At 39.1% G+C, this 18,399-nt stretch overlaps 1 protein-coding gene across 1 annotated transcript in view; it reads right to left on the reverse strand.

Moving 5' to 3' along the window:
* Positions 1-18,399, reverse strand: part of AGBL3 (ATP/GTP binding protein-like 3) — a 97,881-nt gene that overhangs the window by 70,813 nt on the left and 8,669 nt on the right. Inside the window, exon 4 of the mRNA XM_010831638.1 lies at positions 9,756-9,941. Within this exon, the coding sequence (XP_010829940.1) occupies positions 9,756-9,941 (186 nt within the window). The remainder of the gene's footprint in view (positions 1-9,755; positions 9,942-18,399) is intronic.

Here is an 18,399-nt window from a genome sequence, read left to right on the forward strand (position 1 = left end):
GATGGGGAAACAGCGGAAACAGTGTCAGACTTTATTTTGGGGGGCTCCAAAATCACGGCAGATGGTGACTGCAGCCATGAAATTAAAAGATGCTTCCTCCTTGGAAGAAAGTTATGACCAACCTAGATAGCATATTGAAAAGCAGAGACATTACTTTGCCAACAAAGGTCCGTCTAGTCAAGGCTATGGTTTTTCCAGTGGTCATGTATGGATGTGAGAGTTGGACTGCGAAGAAAGCTGAGAACCGAAGAATAGATGCTTTTGAACTGTGGTGTTGGAGAAGACTCTTGAGAGTCCCTTGGACTGCAAGGAGATCCAATCAGTCCATTCTAAAGTAGATCAGCCCTGAGATTTCTTTGGAAGGCATGATGCTAAAGCTGAAACTCCAGTACTTTGGCCACCTCGTGCGAAGAGTTGACTCACTGGAAAAGACTCTGATGCTAGGAGGAATTTGGGGCAGGAGGAGAAGGGGACGACAGAGGATGAGATGGCTGGATGGTATCACTGACTCGATGGACGTGAGTCTGAGTGAACTCCGGGAGTTGGTGATGGACAGGGAGGCCTGGCGTGCTGCGATTCATGGGGTCGCAAAGAGTCGGACACGACCGAGCGACTGAACTGAACTGAACTGACTGAACTTTTAAGCGAAGGTATGACTCAGCTATGGCTTTCTGTGGCCTTGACACAGAAAAAAAAAAAAAAAAAAAAAAACTGTAGCTGGACTTTAATTGAGTATTATTTACCAGTATCATCAACCATAAGGTATTATTCAGTCAGTGGTTACAGGACATAAAGATAATTGCAGAGAAACATACACGTACGTGCACATACACATACACATATATGAACGTGTGAATAGGTAATGGATCTGTTTAACAAACCCCCCTTACACCCCACTAAATCTCATGCTCTATATGCCCATAATGCCCTGCCAAATCCCCAAAACAAGGCAAAAATATATAAATACATAGAACTTGGCCGTCTACCTAATAACAAAGACAACTTAATACCCAAGATTGTTGCTGTTGTTCAGTCACTCAGTCGTGTCCAACTCTTTGCAACCCCGTGGACAGTAGCATACCAAGCTTCCCTGTCCTTCACTATCTCCTAGAATTTGCTCAAACTCATGTCCACTGAGATTAGACAGAACAAGAAAATAAACCCCAATCGTATCAATAAACTACTTAGATATTTGCCATTTATATAGACAGACATCTCCTAGATCCCTAGACAGCCATTTTAGTCAAAATTTTAACACTAAATCTAACATAAATCACATAAAAAACAATATACATGTTATTTCAGTATATTACAACATGTTAATATAGCTTAAAGCCTGAAAGCAAGGCACTGAAATTGCCAAGATGAGTTCACTAACTCTATAAACATACAGGTTTGGTCCTAGTCTTTCTATTAGTTTTAATAAAATTACACAATGCAGGCATCAAGCACACTAACATTAGTAGCTCATAACAGCTTGTTTAACCACACCCCTATAGGAAGCAGCTGTGATAAAAATTAAGCTAGAAACAAAAGTTCAACTAAGTTATACTAACAGGGCTGGTAAATCTCATCCCAGCCACTGTGGTCATAATGATTAACCCAAATTAATAGAAATATGGTGTAAAGCATATTAAAGAGTAATATAAAATACAGTTTTAATTAAGCGATAAAAAGCTGTAACTAAAATAAAAAGAGAATACGAAAGTGACTTTATTATTTCCTGATTACACAACAGCTAAGACACAAATTGGGATTAGATACCCCACTATGCTTAGTCCTAAACCCAAATAATTACAGGAACAAAATTATATGCTAGAGTACTACTAGCAGCAGCTCAAAACTCAAATGACTTGGTGGCACTTCTCACTCCTCTAAAAGAGCCTGTTCTATAACCAATAAAGCCCGATAAACCTCACCAACCCTGGCTAATGCAGACTATATACCACTATCTTTAGCAAACCCTAAAAAGGAGCAAAAGTAAGCATAACTGTTATACATAAAAACATTAGGCCAAGGTGTAACTTACAAAATTGGAAAAAATGAGCTACATTTTCTACTTTAAGAATTTATGTTCACCAAAAGAACATTTTTTATGAAAGCAAAAAACCAAAGGAGGATTTAGTAGTAAATTAAGAATAGAGTACTTAAACTGAATAAGGCCATGAAGCATGCACACACCAACCATCACCCTCCTCAAGTATTGTAATAATTTCCTATAATCTAATAGCAAATACTAATTATATAAGAGGAGAGAAGGCATAACAAAGAAAGCATACTGGAAAGTGTGCTTGAATAACTCAAAGTATAGTTAAAATAATGCACCCAGTTTACACCTAGGCCATTTCATAATTTATGAATACTCTGAATTAAATCTAGCCTAATACCCTTCTCTATTCTACTAGTATAAGCAAACTAAAATATTCATTCAACATTCAAAGTGTAGGAGATAGAAACTTAATATCTTCTGGCACTATAGAGAAAATAGTTAGGGAGTGATGAAAGAAGCCTAAAAACTAACAAAAAAACAAAGTTTACCCCTTGTACCTTTCACATAATGATTTAACTAGCAAGCATTAACAAAGAGAACTTAAATATCCCAAAACCAGATGAGCTACTTAGGAACAGTTTATTAAAACAAACTCATCTATGTAGCAAAGTAGTGAGAAGATTCTAATAAGCCTGGTGACAGCTGGTTGTCCAGGAAAAGAATTTTAGTTCAACTTTTAAAATTACTAAAAATCTTTTATAAGTTTTAATGTATTTTTAAATGTTAGTCTAAAATGGTATAGCTTTTTAGAAATGGGTACAAACTTATCTAGAGAGTAAAAATAAGCAACACCACAGTTGGTTCAAAAACAGCTGGCAATTAAGAAAGTACTAAAGCTCAGAAATAATTTTACGTTAATAATCAGTAACAAGCAAATCAACTCCTAAATTTATATTGGACTAATCTATGAACTAATAGAGGCAACAATGTTAATATGAGTAACAAGAAGTATTTTTCCTTGCATAAGTTTACATCAGAAAGAAAGGCAATGACAAAGAATGCTCAAACTACCACACAATTGCACTCATCTCACATGCTAGTAAAGTAATGCTCAAAATTCTCCAAGCCAGGCTTCAGCAATACGTGAACCGTGAACTTCCAGATGTTCAAGCTGGTTTTAGATAAGGCAGAGGAACCAGAGATCAAATTGCCAACATCTGCTGGATCATGGAAAAGGGAAGAGAGCTCCAGAAAAACATCTATTTCTGCTTTATTGACTATGCCAAAGCCTTTGACTGTGTGGATCACAATAAACTGTGGAAAATTCTTCAAGAGATGGGAATACCAGACCACCTGACCTGCCTCTTGAGAAACCTATATGCAGGTCAGGAAGCAACAGTTAGAACTGGACATGGAACAACAGACTGGTTCCAAATAGGAAAAGGAGTATGTCAAGGCTGTGTATTGTCAGCCTGCTTATTTAACTTATATGCAGAGTACATCATGAGAAACGCTGGGTTGGAAGAAGCACAAGCTGGAATCAAGATTGCGGGGAGAAATATCAATAACCTCAGATACACAGATGACACCACCCTTATGGCAGAAAGTGAAGAGGAACTCAAGAGCCTCTTGATGAAAGTGAAAGAGGAGAGTGAAAAAGTTGGCTTAAAGCTCAATATTCAGAAAACGAATATCATGGCATCTGGTCCCATTACTTCATGGGAAATAGATGGGGAAACAGTGGAAACAGTGTCAGACTTTATTTTGGGGGGCTCCAAAATCACTGCAGATGGTGATTGCAACCATGAAATTAAAAGATGCTTACTCCTTGGAAGAAAGTTATGACCAATCTAGATAGCATATTGAAAAGCAGAGACATTACTTTGCCAACAAAGGTCCATCTAGTCAAGGCTATGGTTTTGCCAGTAGTCATATATGGATGTGAGAGTTGGACTGTGAAAAAGCTGAGCACCGAAGACTGATGCTTTTGAACTGTGGTGTTGGAGAAGACTCTTGAGAGCCCCTTGGACTACAAGGAGATCCAACCAGTCCATTCTGAAGGAGATCAGCCCTGAGATTTCTTTGGAAGGAATGATGTTAAAGCTGAAATTCCAGTACTTTGGCCACCTCATGTGAAGAGTTGACTCACTGGAAAAGACTCTGATGCTGGGAGGGATTGGGGGCAGGAGGAAAAGGGGACGACAGAGGATGAGATGGCTGGATGGCATCACTGACTCAATGGACGTGAGTTTGAGTGAACTCCGGGAGATGGTGATGGACAGGGAGGCCTGGCGTGCTGCAATTCATGGGGTCTCAAAGAGTCGGGCACTACTGAGTGACTGAACTGAACTGAAATATTAATACAACTCAACATTAAACGATTTATCAAATATACTGTTAATCCAATACAGGCAGGCACCCAAGGTAAGATTTTTAAAAAGTAAAAGGAACTTAGCAAACACAAACCCTGCCTGTTGACCAAACATCACCTCTAGCATAACCAGTATTAGAGGCACTGCCTGCCCAGTGACAATTGTTAACATCCTGACCAGGCCAAGGTAGCATAATCATTTGTTCTCTAAATAAGGACGTGTATGAATGGCCACACGAGGGTTTTACTGTCTCTTAGTTTCAATCAGTGAAACTGACCTTCCTGTGAAGAAAGAGGAATAACAAAACAAGATGAGAAGGTCTTATGGAGCTTTATCAACAACAACAAAAGTAACTAAACCACCGAGAGATAACAAAAATTTATATAGGTGGACAATTTTGGTTGTGGTGACCCTGGAGAACAAAAAAGCCTCTAAGGGTTTAAAGTCTAGACTTACCAGTCAAAACATATTATGACTTACTGATGTAAAAAACTGACCATCAGAACAAGTTAGCATAGGGATAACAGTAAAATCCTATTCTGGAGTTCATATCGACCTTGATGTTTACAGCCAGGCTTGATATACCTAGTATAAATAATACTAGGTTTAGAACCTTGATGTTGGATCAGGACACCCCAATTGTAACCACCATTAAAGGTCCATTTGTTCAACAACTAAAATCCTACACGATATGAGTTCAGTTCAGTTGCTCAGTCGTGTCCGACTCTTTGTGACCCCATGGACTGCAGCATGCCAGGCTTCCCTGTCCATCATCAACTCCCGGAGCTTGCTCAAACTCATGTCCACTGAGTCAGTGATGTCATCCAACCATCTCATCCTCTGTCATCTCTGAGTTCAGACTGAAGTAATCCAGGTTGGTTTCTATCTATTATATACTTCTTCCAGTATGAAGAAGAAGGCAATGGCACCCCACTCCAGTACTCTTGCCTGGAAAATCCCATGGACGGAGAAGCCTGGTAGGCTGCAGTCCATGGGGTCGCTAAGAGTCGGGCACAACTGAGCGACTTCACTTTCCAGTATGAAAGAACAAGAGAAATAAGGTCTACTTTAAAAACTATGTTAAAACTAGTTAATGACACAGTCTCAACTTAACAGATACAAAACATCTACCCAAGACCAGGGTTTGTTAAGGTGGCAGAACCCAGAAATTGTATAAAACTTAAAGCCAGAGATTCAAATCTTCTCCCTAACAAAATGTTTATAATTAATATATTAATACTTGTTATCCTCTTCTTTCAGTCATAGCATTCCTAACATTAATTGAATGAAAAATTTAGGTTATATGCAACTAAAAAGAGTCAAATATCACAGGACCATGTGGTCTATTACAACCCATTGCTGAACAGTCATTTTATTCATTAAGGAACCACTATGACCAGCTGCACCCTCCATTTCCATATTCACCATGTGTACCAATCCTAGCCCTAACTCTAACCCTAATCATGTGAATCCCCCTAGCTATACCCTACCCCCCTCATTAATATAAGTCTAGGAGTATTATATATAGTTATAACAAGCCTAGCTGTAAACTCCACCTTATGAGCTGGATGGGCTTCCAACTCAAAATACTTAATCGGAGCCTGATGAGCAGCAGCACAATTTCATATGAAGTAACACTAGTAATTATTCTTTTATGCTGCTTAGTCACTTTAGTGCGACGCCAGAGACGGCAGCCCACCAGGCTCCCCCGTCCCTGGGATTCTCCAGGCAAGAACACTGGAGTGGGTTGCCATTTCCTTCTCCAATGCATGAAAGTGAAAAGTGAAAGTGAAGTCACTCAGTCGTGTCCGACCCTCAGCGACCCCTTGGACTGCAGCCTTCCAGGCTCCTCCGTCCATGGGATTTTCCAGGCAAGAGTACTGGAGTGGGTTGCCACTGCCTTCTCCGAATTATTCTTTTATACGTTCTCTTAATAAGTAGATCTTTCACCCTTAAAACCCTCATCACAACACAAGAACATTTACAAATAATCTTCCCATCATGACCCCTAGCTATATGATTTATTTCTACTCTAGCAGAAACTAACTGAGCTTTTTTTTTTGACTTAACAGGAAACTCTGAACTTTATCAGGTTTCAACGTAGAATATGCAGCAGATAAATTTGTTGTATTTTTCTTAAGCAGACATTATCAGAATAAACATTTTCACAATAATCCTGTTGCTAGGAGCACTCCATAGCCCTATATACCAGATCTATACACAACCAACTTCATTATCAGAACACTATCACTAACAATCTTTTCCTATGAATCTAGAAAAAAAATTTCATACTGCTAACACTTGTTGTTGTTCAGTTGCTAAGTTGTATCCAATTCTTTGCAAACCCATGAACTGCAGCACAACAGGCTTCCCTGTCCTTCAATATCTCCCAGAATTTGCTCTAACTGATGTCCACTGAGTTCGTGATGCCATCTAACGCTAGTCCAAATCATATGACATGTCTCATTACCCATTATAATATCAGGCTTCTACAATACCAAGCATCCCTCCATAAACATAAGAAGTATGTCTGATAAAAGTAACTTTGATAGAGTAAATAGAGGTTTAAATTCTCTTACCTTTAGAATCATAGGAATTGAACCTACCCTTAAGAATTCAAAATTCTTTCTGCTACCACATAATACCATATTCTATAGGAAAGTCAGCTAAATGAGCCATTAGGCCCATCCCTAAAATGTTGGTTTATACCCTTCCTGTACTAATAAATCCCATCACATTATCATCATCCTAACAACCATTACCTCAGGAACCATAACAACCAGATCCCACTGACTATTAATCTGAATTGTTTTTGAAATATACTAGCCATTCAGTTAAGTTCAGTTGCTCAGTTGTGTCCAACTCTTTGCGACCCCATGTATTACAGCAAGCCAGCTTCCCTGTCCATCACCAACTCCTGGACCTTATTCAAACTCATGTGCATTGAGTCAGTGATGCCATCCAACCATCTCATCCTCTGTCATCCCCTTCTCCTGCCTTCAGTCTTTCCCAGATAGCTGGTAAGAAGTTGCTGTATAACACAGGGAGCCTAGCCTGGCACTCTGTGAAAAAACCACCAAAAAAAGTGTTAAGAGAGACACAAAAATTTCAAAACCCAGAAGTCATAGAAAAACAGTAGACATACTGATTATATAAAAATTAAAAATTTCTGAATGATAAAGTGACAAACTAAGAAGAAAAGAATGCCAGGTCTATGACATAGTAAGCCAACCCATTCCAGTATTGTTGCCTGAATGTAGGAGCCTGGTGGGCTGCCGTCTATGGGGTTGCAGAGTTGAACGCAACTGAAGCGACTTAGCAGAAGCAGCAGCAGCAAGCCAACCTCCTGAATATGTAGGTAGCATTTACAGACCAAGAAGAAAAGGAAAAGTACAACCAACGACAAAATGGGCAAAGTATTTTTATCAAACAGTTCACATAAAAAGTCAGGAAATATACTTATTATTCATTTGTATGTCTATTTAAATTCTTAGCCCATCTTTTAGTCTGGTTATTATTCTCTTATTGAGCTACAGAAATTCTTACATATTTTAGAGATTTTGTGATGTGAAAGTCACTCAGTTGTGTCCTAGTCTTTGCATGGAATTCTCCAGGCCAGAATACTGGAGTGGGTAGCCTCTTTCCCAACCTAGGGATCAAACCCAGGTCTCCCACATTGCAGGCAGGTTCTTTACCAGTTGAGCCACAAGGGATTAACCCTTATCAAATATGTTTTGCAAATATTTTTCCTCATTCCACAAACTGCCTTTTAATGATCTTGATTATTTCCTTTGTGTGCAGAAGCTTTTTAGTTTGATGTATATTTCCATTTGTCTCTTTTTGCTTTTGTTGCCTGTGTTTTTCCTGTCATACCCATGATATCACTGCCAAGAACAATGTCATGAAGCTTCCCTCTTGTTTTTTTTCTAGCAGTTTTACAGTTTCAGACCTTAAGTTTGTCTTTAGTCTGTTTTAAGTTGACTTTTTATAAGATAAAGTCCCAATTTCATTCCTTTGCATGTTGACATCCAATTTTCTCAACATTTTTAAACAGACTATCTCTCCCCCATTGTGGATTCTTGGCACTCTTGTTAAATATCAGTTGGCATATATGCATGGATTTACTTCTGGAGTCTGAATCTGCCTGCCAGTGCCGGAGACCCAAGTTTGATCCCTGGGTAGGGAAGATCCCCTGGAGGAAGGAAATGGCAACCCACTCCAGTATTCTTACCTGGGAAATCCCATGGACAGAAGAGCCTGACAGGCTATAGTCCATGGGGTCACAAAGAGTTGGACATGACTTAGTGACTAAACAACAATTCTGTTCCATAGGCCTATATTTGTGTCCTTATGCCAGTGACATACTGTTTTTGTTACTGTAGTTTTTTGGTAATATATTTTGAAATCAGAATGTGTGATGTCTCCAGCTTTGTTCTTCTTTCTCAAGACTGATATGACTATTTGTGGCCTTTTGTGGTTCCATCTGAATTTTTAGAGTTGTTTATTATTTCTATTAAAAAATACCATTGTAAAATTTTGATAAAGATTGCATTGTCAACATCAAAAATCTTTAGAGAATTGTAAATCAAAGCCACAGTGAGACATCATCTTATACATGTTAGGATGGTATGGAGAAATGGAGTATTTTCTGCCCTATCAATACACAACGATGTCACAGCAAGGAACTAAGGATGTGAGTAATCAAATTGTAGGATGCTGGCCCCAGATAGCTGGGGAATGAAAGGAATGATTTCAATAAGCCCAGACTTAGAAAAAGATTTCAATATGAAAATGATTTCACTAAGCCCATACATAGAAAAGCACTAAATTCCTTGAGATAATCTGGTTTTCCTTAATTAACAATAATCTTTTGATGTTCAGACTACCTGCCCCTTGCTGCAAACTTCTGTATAACCAGACTCCTCCCCCTGCCCCCTTGGAACAGCTGTCTCAGGGTTACTAGAGATGGCATCTCCCCAGCTTGAAGTCCTAAAAGTTTCCCACCAAATAAAACATAACTCTCACCTTCTAGGTTGTGACTACTTTTTTAAGTTGACAATGGCTATTATCCAAAACCCAAAAGACAGTGTTGACGAGGATGTGGAAAAAATGGAACTGAAAAGTGAGTATAAATATAGACTAGATTTCAAAGACTTCACATTAAAAAATGTAAAATATTTTAAATATATTTGGAATAAATAAAATATATTTTGAAGTCGATTTCACTTTATCTTTTTAAATGTAACTACTAAAAAATTAAAAATTATATACATGGTTTGTGTTATATTTTTGCTGGAACATACTGTTTAATACCAAGAGTGTTTTTACCGAAGTCAAGTTTTGCACAGTAAGTCTGCCAATGTTTGAATCCCCAAAACTTGCTAAGAACATACCAATATGTTCGATTTTTTCATCAATGACCTCACAGTGGTATGGCCACCGTGTTGGGCTCAGCGGACCAGAAGACGAGACACCATATAAATCTCGTGGTTTACGAAGACGTGGCACCCATCTCCCTAGCTGATATTCCAACAGTATCTGTGTAGTCCGGGGGAAAAATGGGTCACTAATAGAGTCAGCTGAAAAAGGATTCAAATACAATCATGAGTGATAAGAAGGATAAACCCCAATTCCTATAATTATTTTACATAGTCTATTTTTTCTAATAACATTAATTTATGAATACTTGTGGATATTGTTATAAAATGTTATATTTCATGGCATTAAAAAAAGATTAATGAAATTTTAAAATAATTTTCATAATAGCTAGAAAATATCTGTTGACCTTATATACTATTAATTTATGCTAAATTCTCACTGCTACTCTAAAAATACTTGTTTCTTACGATTTTTCTAGCAAACTGTCTATGGCTAAGCCTTCTTAAACTTAATCAAACTGAGGCTGCAACATTTGTCTAATGCATTAAAAGACACACACTGACCTTAATTCCTGACCACCTACTGGAACTATATTCTCAGAGCTTGCTAGTGAACTCTGAGATACAAGATCTCAATTCTCATTTCAGGGTCACTATGTGATATAACCCCAGGAACATATTTGCATAAAGTACAATAGGGTTGTTCCAAGTAGGTAATGCAGTGGCCATCTTTTTATGGGATAATTATGGACCATCAACGTGATGTTGATAATCATCCCTCTTTAAGCTCTGTTCCCTTGTTTTTTTAATGATGCTATACTTCCTAGTTTTCTTTTATTTTCCACATACTTGGTTCTCCATTTTGTCTCACTGACTCCTTTGCTCTTTCACCTCTGAAATGTGGGTTTTTAGATTTAATTCTTGGCTATTTTTTGTACGACAGCAGATATACCAATGGCAACCCACTCCAGTATTCTTGCCTGGAGGATCCTGTGGACAGAGGAGCCTGGTGGGCTGCCGTCTATGGGGTCACACAGAGTTGGACATGACTGAAGCGACTTAGCAGCAGCAGCAGCAGATATACCAATTGGACTAGGAGTCAGACAAACTGAGTTCTATTCTACCACTCTGTTTTTATATGATTTTGGTTGGCCAATGCAGCCTCTTTGAACATAAATCTTACTACATGCAAATAAGGGATAATATTACCTTCCCTTGCTACTTCTCAGGACTTTTACTTGGATCCATTTACCCAACAGTTATTAATCATCTAGCATTCCATTGTGTGAACAGACGACATTTTGTCTAATTTACAGTATGACTCAAAAATGACAAGGTAGCTATTTATGAGTTAGAAAATAAAATTAGATTTGTACCTCTCACTATTTTGTAAATTCATATAGAAATTAAATATAAAAATTCAAACAAGTAGGTAAAAGGACTTAGAGGAAATTTAGAAGATTATATTCATGATCTTGGCATAGAGAAGGTCTTTGTAGCTTTTAAACAGATATAAAAATAAAGAGCCATAAATAAGTAACAATAAACTTACCATCAAAATAATTCTAAGTAACAGAAACAACGTAAACAAAGTTAACAAAGAATCGTCACGAATGGGCAATTCATAATAAGGTAGATATAAACAGTCAAGCATAGGAAACAATCCTCAATTTCTGTAGCAATCAAGAAAGGTTAGCTAAAATAGTGAGTTACTGTCTTTCTTCCAACAGATAGGCAAAATTTTAAAGAGAAAAATGTGGGGGAAGAAGTCTGCAAAATAGTACTATAAATTTTCTATAAGAATGGGTATAGGTATGTATACAAATGAAAAGAAAAAGGTCTAGAAGGATACATGCCAAGCTGAGAACAGTGGTTATCTCAAAAAGGAAGATCTGTTTTAGGATGGTGGTGAAAATGATCAAATAAAGATAAAAACCTATCTTCAATTTCAGAATATCTCTGACATGTGAATATTTAGAAGAAATATTTTAATGTATATTTGAAAGTGCTCTAAAACAGTGTAAAAAATTTTTAAATCAAGTATACATCAAGATGGTCATATACATGTACATTTGCAAATGAATGACTTTATTATAGAAACTCTTCACACAGGCATACTTCATTTTACATAAGGATGTATTTCCAGAATATAATGTTTAGGAAAATTAAAATTTGAATCATATTATAGTTGCATTTAAAGGACTGATTATTTAAAGGAACGTCAAAGTGGACTTTTCTGGCATTCCAGTGGTTAAGACTATGCTCCCAGTGCAGGGGGCATGATTTGGATCCCTGGTCAGGGAACTAAGATCCTGCATGCCACCACACAGCATGGACAAAAAAAAAAAAAAAAAAATGCAATGTCAAGGTAAATTCTTATGTTAGGTGAAGTCCTCTATAATGACCACTTTCATTTAGTTTATATAAAAATCAAACAAACCTTAAAAGTTTGAACTTCAGGGGGAGATCAAGATGACAAAGTAGGACCATGAGGTGCTCACCCCTCCCAACAAATACATTTAAGAAAACCTCCATGTGGCACAATTCTCAGAGAAAACTAACTGGAAACTGGCAGAAGGTCTCCTATACAACTAAAGCAGCAATAAAGACCTTCATGTAACCCAGTAAGACAGATAAAAAGGGCACCAAGTCAGGTAGGACTTGTGCCTCTGAGAGGGATCTGTAAGGAAGAGAATGCTACATGTGCAGACCCTTACCCTGGGGAGGGAGCAGACAGACTCACAATCAGGGCATCCCAGTCCTGGGTCCTGCACAAGGAGACAAGCCCCCTTGCCTGCTGGGAAATCCACTGAGACAGAGAAAAGGGCTGGAGGAACCTAGACTCTACTTGTGAGGGGTGCACATGAGTTGGTTGACAGGGTGGAGAGAGCCTTGCACTGGCAGGTGCTGCCTTGCTGCACTTTCCAAACCGAAGGGGTGAGCACCCTGTCCCCACTCACTCCATACTACAACCTGGCATCAGATAAGGGCAAAGATTTCGTCTAACTACACAGAATCAGACCAGGGTGCCTGGGTGTGATGCTGGCAGAGCTGTGAAGAGCACTGTTAGTGTGTACACACCAGGCAGTGCCACAAGAATGTGTGAAGCAGCTAAGTGCTAAACCTTGGGTACACAGGCCATGGTCAAGAATATGCCACAACTTGTTTCCCAGTGACTGCGCTCGGGCTCCGTCCACCCCACGCTGCAGCTCAGCGCCAGATGTGGAGCAGACAGGTCCAGGGAGAAGTGTGCCACAGAGGCAGCCCAAGTCCCAAGGCGGCAGCACAGCCACCTCAGTTCCTGCAGCCACAATGTCCACATCCTCAGCCCCAGTCCACTCCACACCACAACCGTGTACTGTATCTGGGACAAACACAATGGGCAAAGGGATATGACTTTGAGCTGCTTCTGAGAAGAACTGTGGATACTTACACAAGTGATGCACAGGTGCATTGTGACCACAGGAGCACACCTGCTTCAGCAATCACCTCCTTTGGGAAGGGGCATACACTCAATGGAGGCTTATCCGACCCAACCCTCAGGACTTCTATTCCCAAAACCGGGGAGCAGACAGAACCCAACGAGGCAATGACAACCACAAAGAAAGATGAAACCCTAGCCTACATGGAGCACAGCCTCTAGACACTACGAAACCAATCACACCTCTTCACTTATCAAGGGGTCAAGTGACCAAGCTCCAAGTTCAAAAAGGAAGTTATAAAAATGGTAAAGAAATTAAGAAAGATTATCATTAGAAATGCAAATCACTGGAACAAGGAACTAGACTACAAAGATGAACCAATTAAAATTAGCTAATTCAACTGCCAAGATGAAAGCCAATCCAGAAGCAATGAATAGCAGACTAAGTGCCACCGAAGAATGAACGAGTGATTTGGAAGGTGGGATAACGGAAATTACTCAATCAGAACAGGAGCAAGTGTGTGTTAGTCACTCAGTAGTGTCCAACTCTTTGTGACCCCCTGGTCTGTCTCTGGAATTCTCTAGGCAAGAATACTGGAGTGGGTTGCCATTCCCTTCTTCAGGAGATCTTTCTGACCCAGGGACCAAACCCAGGTATCCTGCATTGCAGGCAGATTCTTTACCATCTGGGCTAGAATAGCAGACAGAAAGACAAAAAAAAAAAAAGCAACATACAAGACTTAATGGAATAATATAAACAGTGCCAACCTATGTATAAAAGGGGCTCCAGAAAGAGAAGAGAGAGGAAAGGGGATCAAAAATGTATTTGAAGAAATTATGGCTGAAACTTCCTGAAATCTAGAGGAGGAAGCAGATATTCAAGTACAGGTAGCACCAAGGGTCCCAAACAAGAGGAACACAAACAGATCTATATCAAGACATATTATAATTAAAGCAGCAAAAGTTAGAGACAAAGAGAAGATTCTAAAGGCAGGAAGGGAAAAACAGTCAGTTACAAGGGAACCCCCATAAGGTTAATTTCTCTGCAGAAACTGTGCAGGTCAGAAGGGAGTGGCATGATATAGCCAAAGTCCTGAAAGAGAAAATCCTGTAACCTGGGATACTCCACCAGCAAGATTATCATTTAGAATAGATGGAGAGAGAAATGATTTCTCAGACAAGCAAAAACTAAAAGAATACAGCAACACTAAGTCTAAACTAAAAGGAATATTGAAAGGTCTTCTCTGATAGAAAAGAAGCAAGTATCTGTAGGACAGGGAAAATCACGACAGGAAAGGCAAATATACAAAAGGACTGAAGATCACTTAAATAAGCCAGTACATAAACTAAAAACAATCCAAAAATCCTGCAAAATCTATTATAACTATAATTAATACTAAAAGGATAAGCATGAGGATATAAAACACAACATCAGAATCATAAAATGCTGGCAAGAGAGTATAAAAATTTAGCTCCTTTAGACTGTGTTTAAACTTGTACGGGGATTCCCTGGTGGCGAAGATGGTACAATGTGGCAGACTTGAGTTCGATCCCTGGGCCAGGAAGATCCCCTGGAGAAGGAAATGGCAACCCGCTTCAGTATTCCTGCCTGGAAAATCCCATGAATGGAGGAGCCTGACGGGCTACAGTCCATAGGATTGCAGAGTCGGACATGCTGAAGCAACTTGCTTTCTTCTTCTTTCTTTCTTTAAACTTGTATGACTATCAGTTTAACATGACATTCCAAAACCTATGGGATGCAGCAAAAGCTGTTCTAAGAGGGAAGTTTACAGCAGTACAGTCTTACTTCAGAAAACAATAAAAATCTCAAACAACCTAACCTCACACCTAAAGCAACTAGAGAAACAAGAACAAACAAAACCTGATGTTAGTAGAAGAAATCATAAAGATCAGAGCAGAAATAAATGAATCAGAGACACAGAAAACAACAGAAAAGGTCAACAAAACTAAAAGCTAGATCTTTGAAAAGATAAACAAAATTGACAAATCTTTAGCCAGACTAATCAAGAAAAAAAGGAGGGCTCAAATCAATAAAATTAGAAATGAAAAAGGAGATGTCACAACAGACACTACAGAAATACAGAGGTACGTAAGAGACGATGACAAACAACTATATGCCAATACAACAGACAACCTAGAAGAAAGGGACAAAATTCTTAGAAAGGTACAACCTTCCAAGACTGAACCAGGAAGAAACAGAAAATATAAATAGACCAATACAAGTACTGAAATTGAAACAGTGATTTAAAAACTTCCAACAAACAAAAGTTCAGGAGCAGATGACTTCCATTATCTTTAGGCAAATTCTATCAAACATTTAGAAAAGTTAACACCTATCCTTCTGAAACTCTTTCAAAAAATTCCAGAGGAAGGAACACTCCCAAGCTCATTCTGAGACCACCATCACTCTGATACCAAGACCAGACATAGACACCACACACACCCACCCACACACACCCCCCTCACACACAAAATTACAGGCCAATAGTACTGATGAACACATATGTGAAAATCTTCAACAAAATACTAGCAATCCAAATCCAACAATATATTAAAAGGATCATACACCATGATTTATGCCAGGAATGCAAAAATTCTTCAATATCTGCAATTCTTCACACTGTAATAATGCAGTGTGATACACCACATTAACAAACTGAAGAATAAAAACTATCATCTCAATAGAAGCAGAAAAAGTGTCTGACAAAATTTAAAAAAAAATTAACAGCCATTTATGATTAAAAAAAAAAAACTCTCCAGAAAGTGGGCATAGACTGAATTTACCTCAATATAATAAAGGCCTCTATAACAAACCCACAGCTAACATCATTCTCAAGAGTGAAAAGCTAAAGGCATTCCCTCTAAGATCAGGCACAAGGCAAGGATGTTCAGTGCTGCCACTTTTATTCAACATAGTTTTGGGAGTCCTAGTCATGGCAATCCAAGAAGAAAAAATAAATAAATAAAAAGGAGCCCAAATTGGGAAAGAAGTAGTAAGACCGTCACTGTTTGCAGATAACATGATGCTATACATAGAAAATCCTAAAGATGCAACCAGAAAAGTACTAGAGCTCAATGAATTTGGTAAAGTTGCAGTATACAAAATTAACACACAGAAATATCTTGCAGAAATTCCTATACACTAACAATGAGAGATCAGAAAGAGAAATTAACGAAACAATTCCATTTACCATCACATCAAAAATAACCTACCAAAGAAGACAAAAGACCTGTACTCTGAAAATTATTAATATTAGACACTTATGAAAGAAACAGAAAATGACACAAATAGGTGGAAAGATATATGATGTTTTTGGATCAGAAGGATCAATATTGTCAAAATGACTATACTACCCAAGGCAATCTACAGATTCAGTGCAATCCCTATCAAATTACCGATGGAGTTTTTCACAGAACTAGAAAAAAACTTTTTTCAGTTTCTATGTAAACACAAAAGACCCCAAATAGCCAAAGCAATCCTGAGAAAGAAAAATGGAGGTAGAGGAATCAGGCTCCCTGACTTCAGACTATACTACAAATCAGTATGGTACTGGCACAAAACGCTGATGCTGGGAAAGACTGAAGGCAATACAAGAAAGGGACAACAGAGGATGAGATGGTTAGATAGCATCACTGACCCAACGGACATGAAATATGAGCAAACTTGGGGAGATAGTGGAGGACAGAGGAGCCTGGCATGCTACAGTCTATGAGGTCACAAAGCTTCAGACATGACTTAGCGATTCAACAACAACTGGCACAAAAATAAACATGTATATCAATGGAAAAAGACAGAAAACCCAGAAATGAGCCCCTACCCTTATGGTCAATTAATCTATGACAAAGGAGGCAAGAATATACAATAGAGAAAAGACAATCTCTTCAGTAAGTTGTGCTGGGAAAACCGGACAGCTACATGTAAAAGAATGAAATTAGCAAGTTCTCTTAATACCATACACAAAAATAAATTCAAAATGGATCTTCCTGACCTAGGAAGTCTCCTGCAATACAGTCAAGATTCTTTACGGTCTGGGCTGCCAAGGAAATCCATAATTATGTGATTATATGCCATGAAATTAAAAGACACTTACTCCTTGGAAGGAAAGTTATGACCAACCTAGATGGCATATTCAAAAGCAGAGACATTACTTTGCCAACAAAGGTCCGTCTAGTCAAGGCTATGGTTTTTCCAGTAGTCATGTATGGATGTGAGAGTTGGACTGTGAAGAAAGCTGAGCGCCGAAGAATTGATGCTTTTGAACTGTGGTGCTGGAGAAGACTGGTGGGGACTCTTGAGAGTCCCTTGGACTCCAAGGAGATCCAACCAGTCCATTCTAAAGGAGATCAGCCTTGGGATTTCTTTGGAAGGAATGATGCTGAAGCTGAAACTCCAATACTTTGGCCACCTCATGTGAAGAGCTGACTCATTGGAAAAGACTCTGATGCTGGGAGGGATTGGGGGCAGGAGGAGAAGGGGACGACAGAGGATGAGATGGCTGGATGGCATCACCAACTCGATGGACATGAGTCTGAGTGAACTCTGGGAGTTGGTGATGGATAGGGAGGCCTGGCGTGCTGCAATTCATGGGGTTGCAAAGAGTTGGACATGACTGAGCGACTGAACTGAACTGATGTTAAAGAGAGATGTTAGAATTACAGAAACTCCCTGCACTGATTATTTGCTTACTCGTCTAAGACAGCAGGGATGAGCTGCTTCTTTATTCTGTAGTAAACATGGGACTGTTTTCATTTCTTGACTCTTCGGTTAATCTCCGTCAGTTTTTGGATCACAGGAAACTAAGTTCAGGCCTCTGAGACTGGGCTCCCCCCGATCCAAGGAGCAGGCTTGGTGGGAAGCAGAGGCATGATGGAGGCATTCACTTCCTCTATCCTAATCACTCAGACATGACTTCGGCTTAAGCTTCGAGCCTTTATTCTACACCACAAACAATCCCCCATATATTAAAACACATCACTCTCTTTGCGGACAGTGTCTCTTGAGTCTGGGCCAGTCTTCCCAGGAGGTGGAGGGATACCCACACTTCTAGGAGTATCCTGAAGTTTCTATCAGAAAGGTCTGCTCAGCATCTTGCATTCTGGCAATGGAGAGCTTCAGCCTCCAGCCTCAGTTCAGCTGATCAGTCGTGTCTGACTCTTTGCGACCCCATGGACTGCAGCAGCACGCCAGGCTTCCCTGTCCTTTACCAACTCTCAGAG

The sequence above is a fragment of the Bison bison genome, unplaced genomic scaffold (genome assembly GCF_000754665.1).
Source record: "Bison bison bison isolate TAMUID 2011002044 unplaced genomic scaffold, Bison_UMD1.0 scf7180017864530, whole genome shotgun sequence".
Taxonomy (NCBI): Eukaryota; Metazoa; Chordata; class Mammalia; order Artiodactyla; family Bovidae; genus Bison; species Bison bison.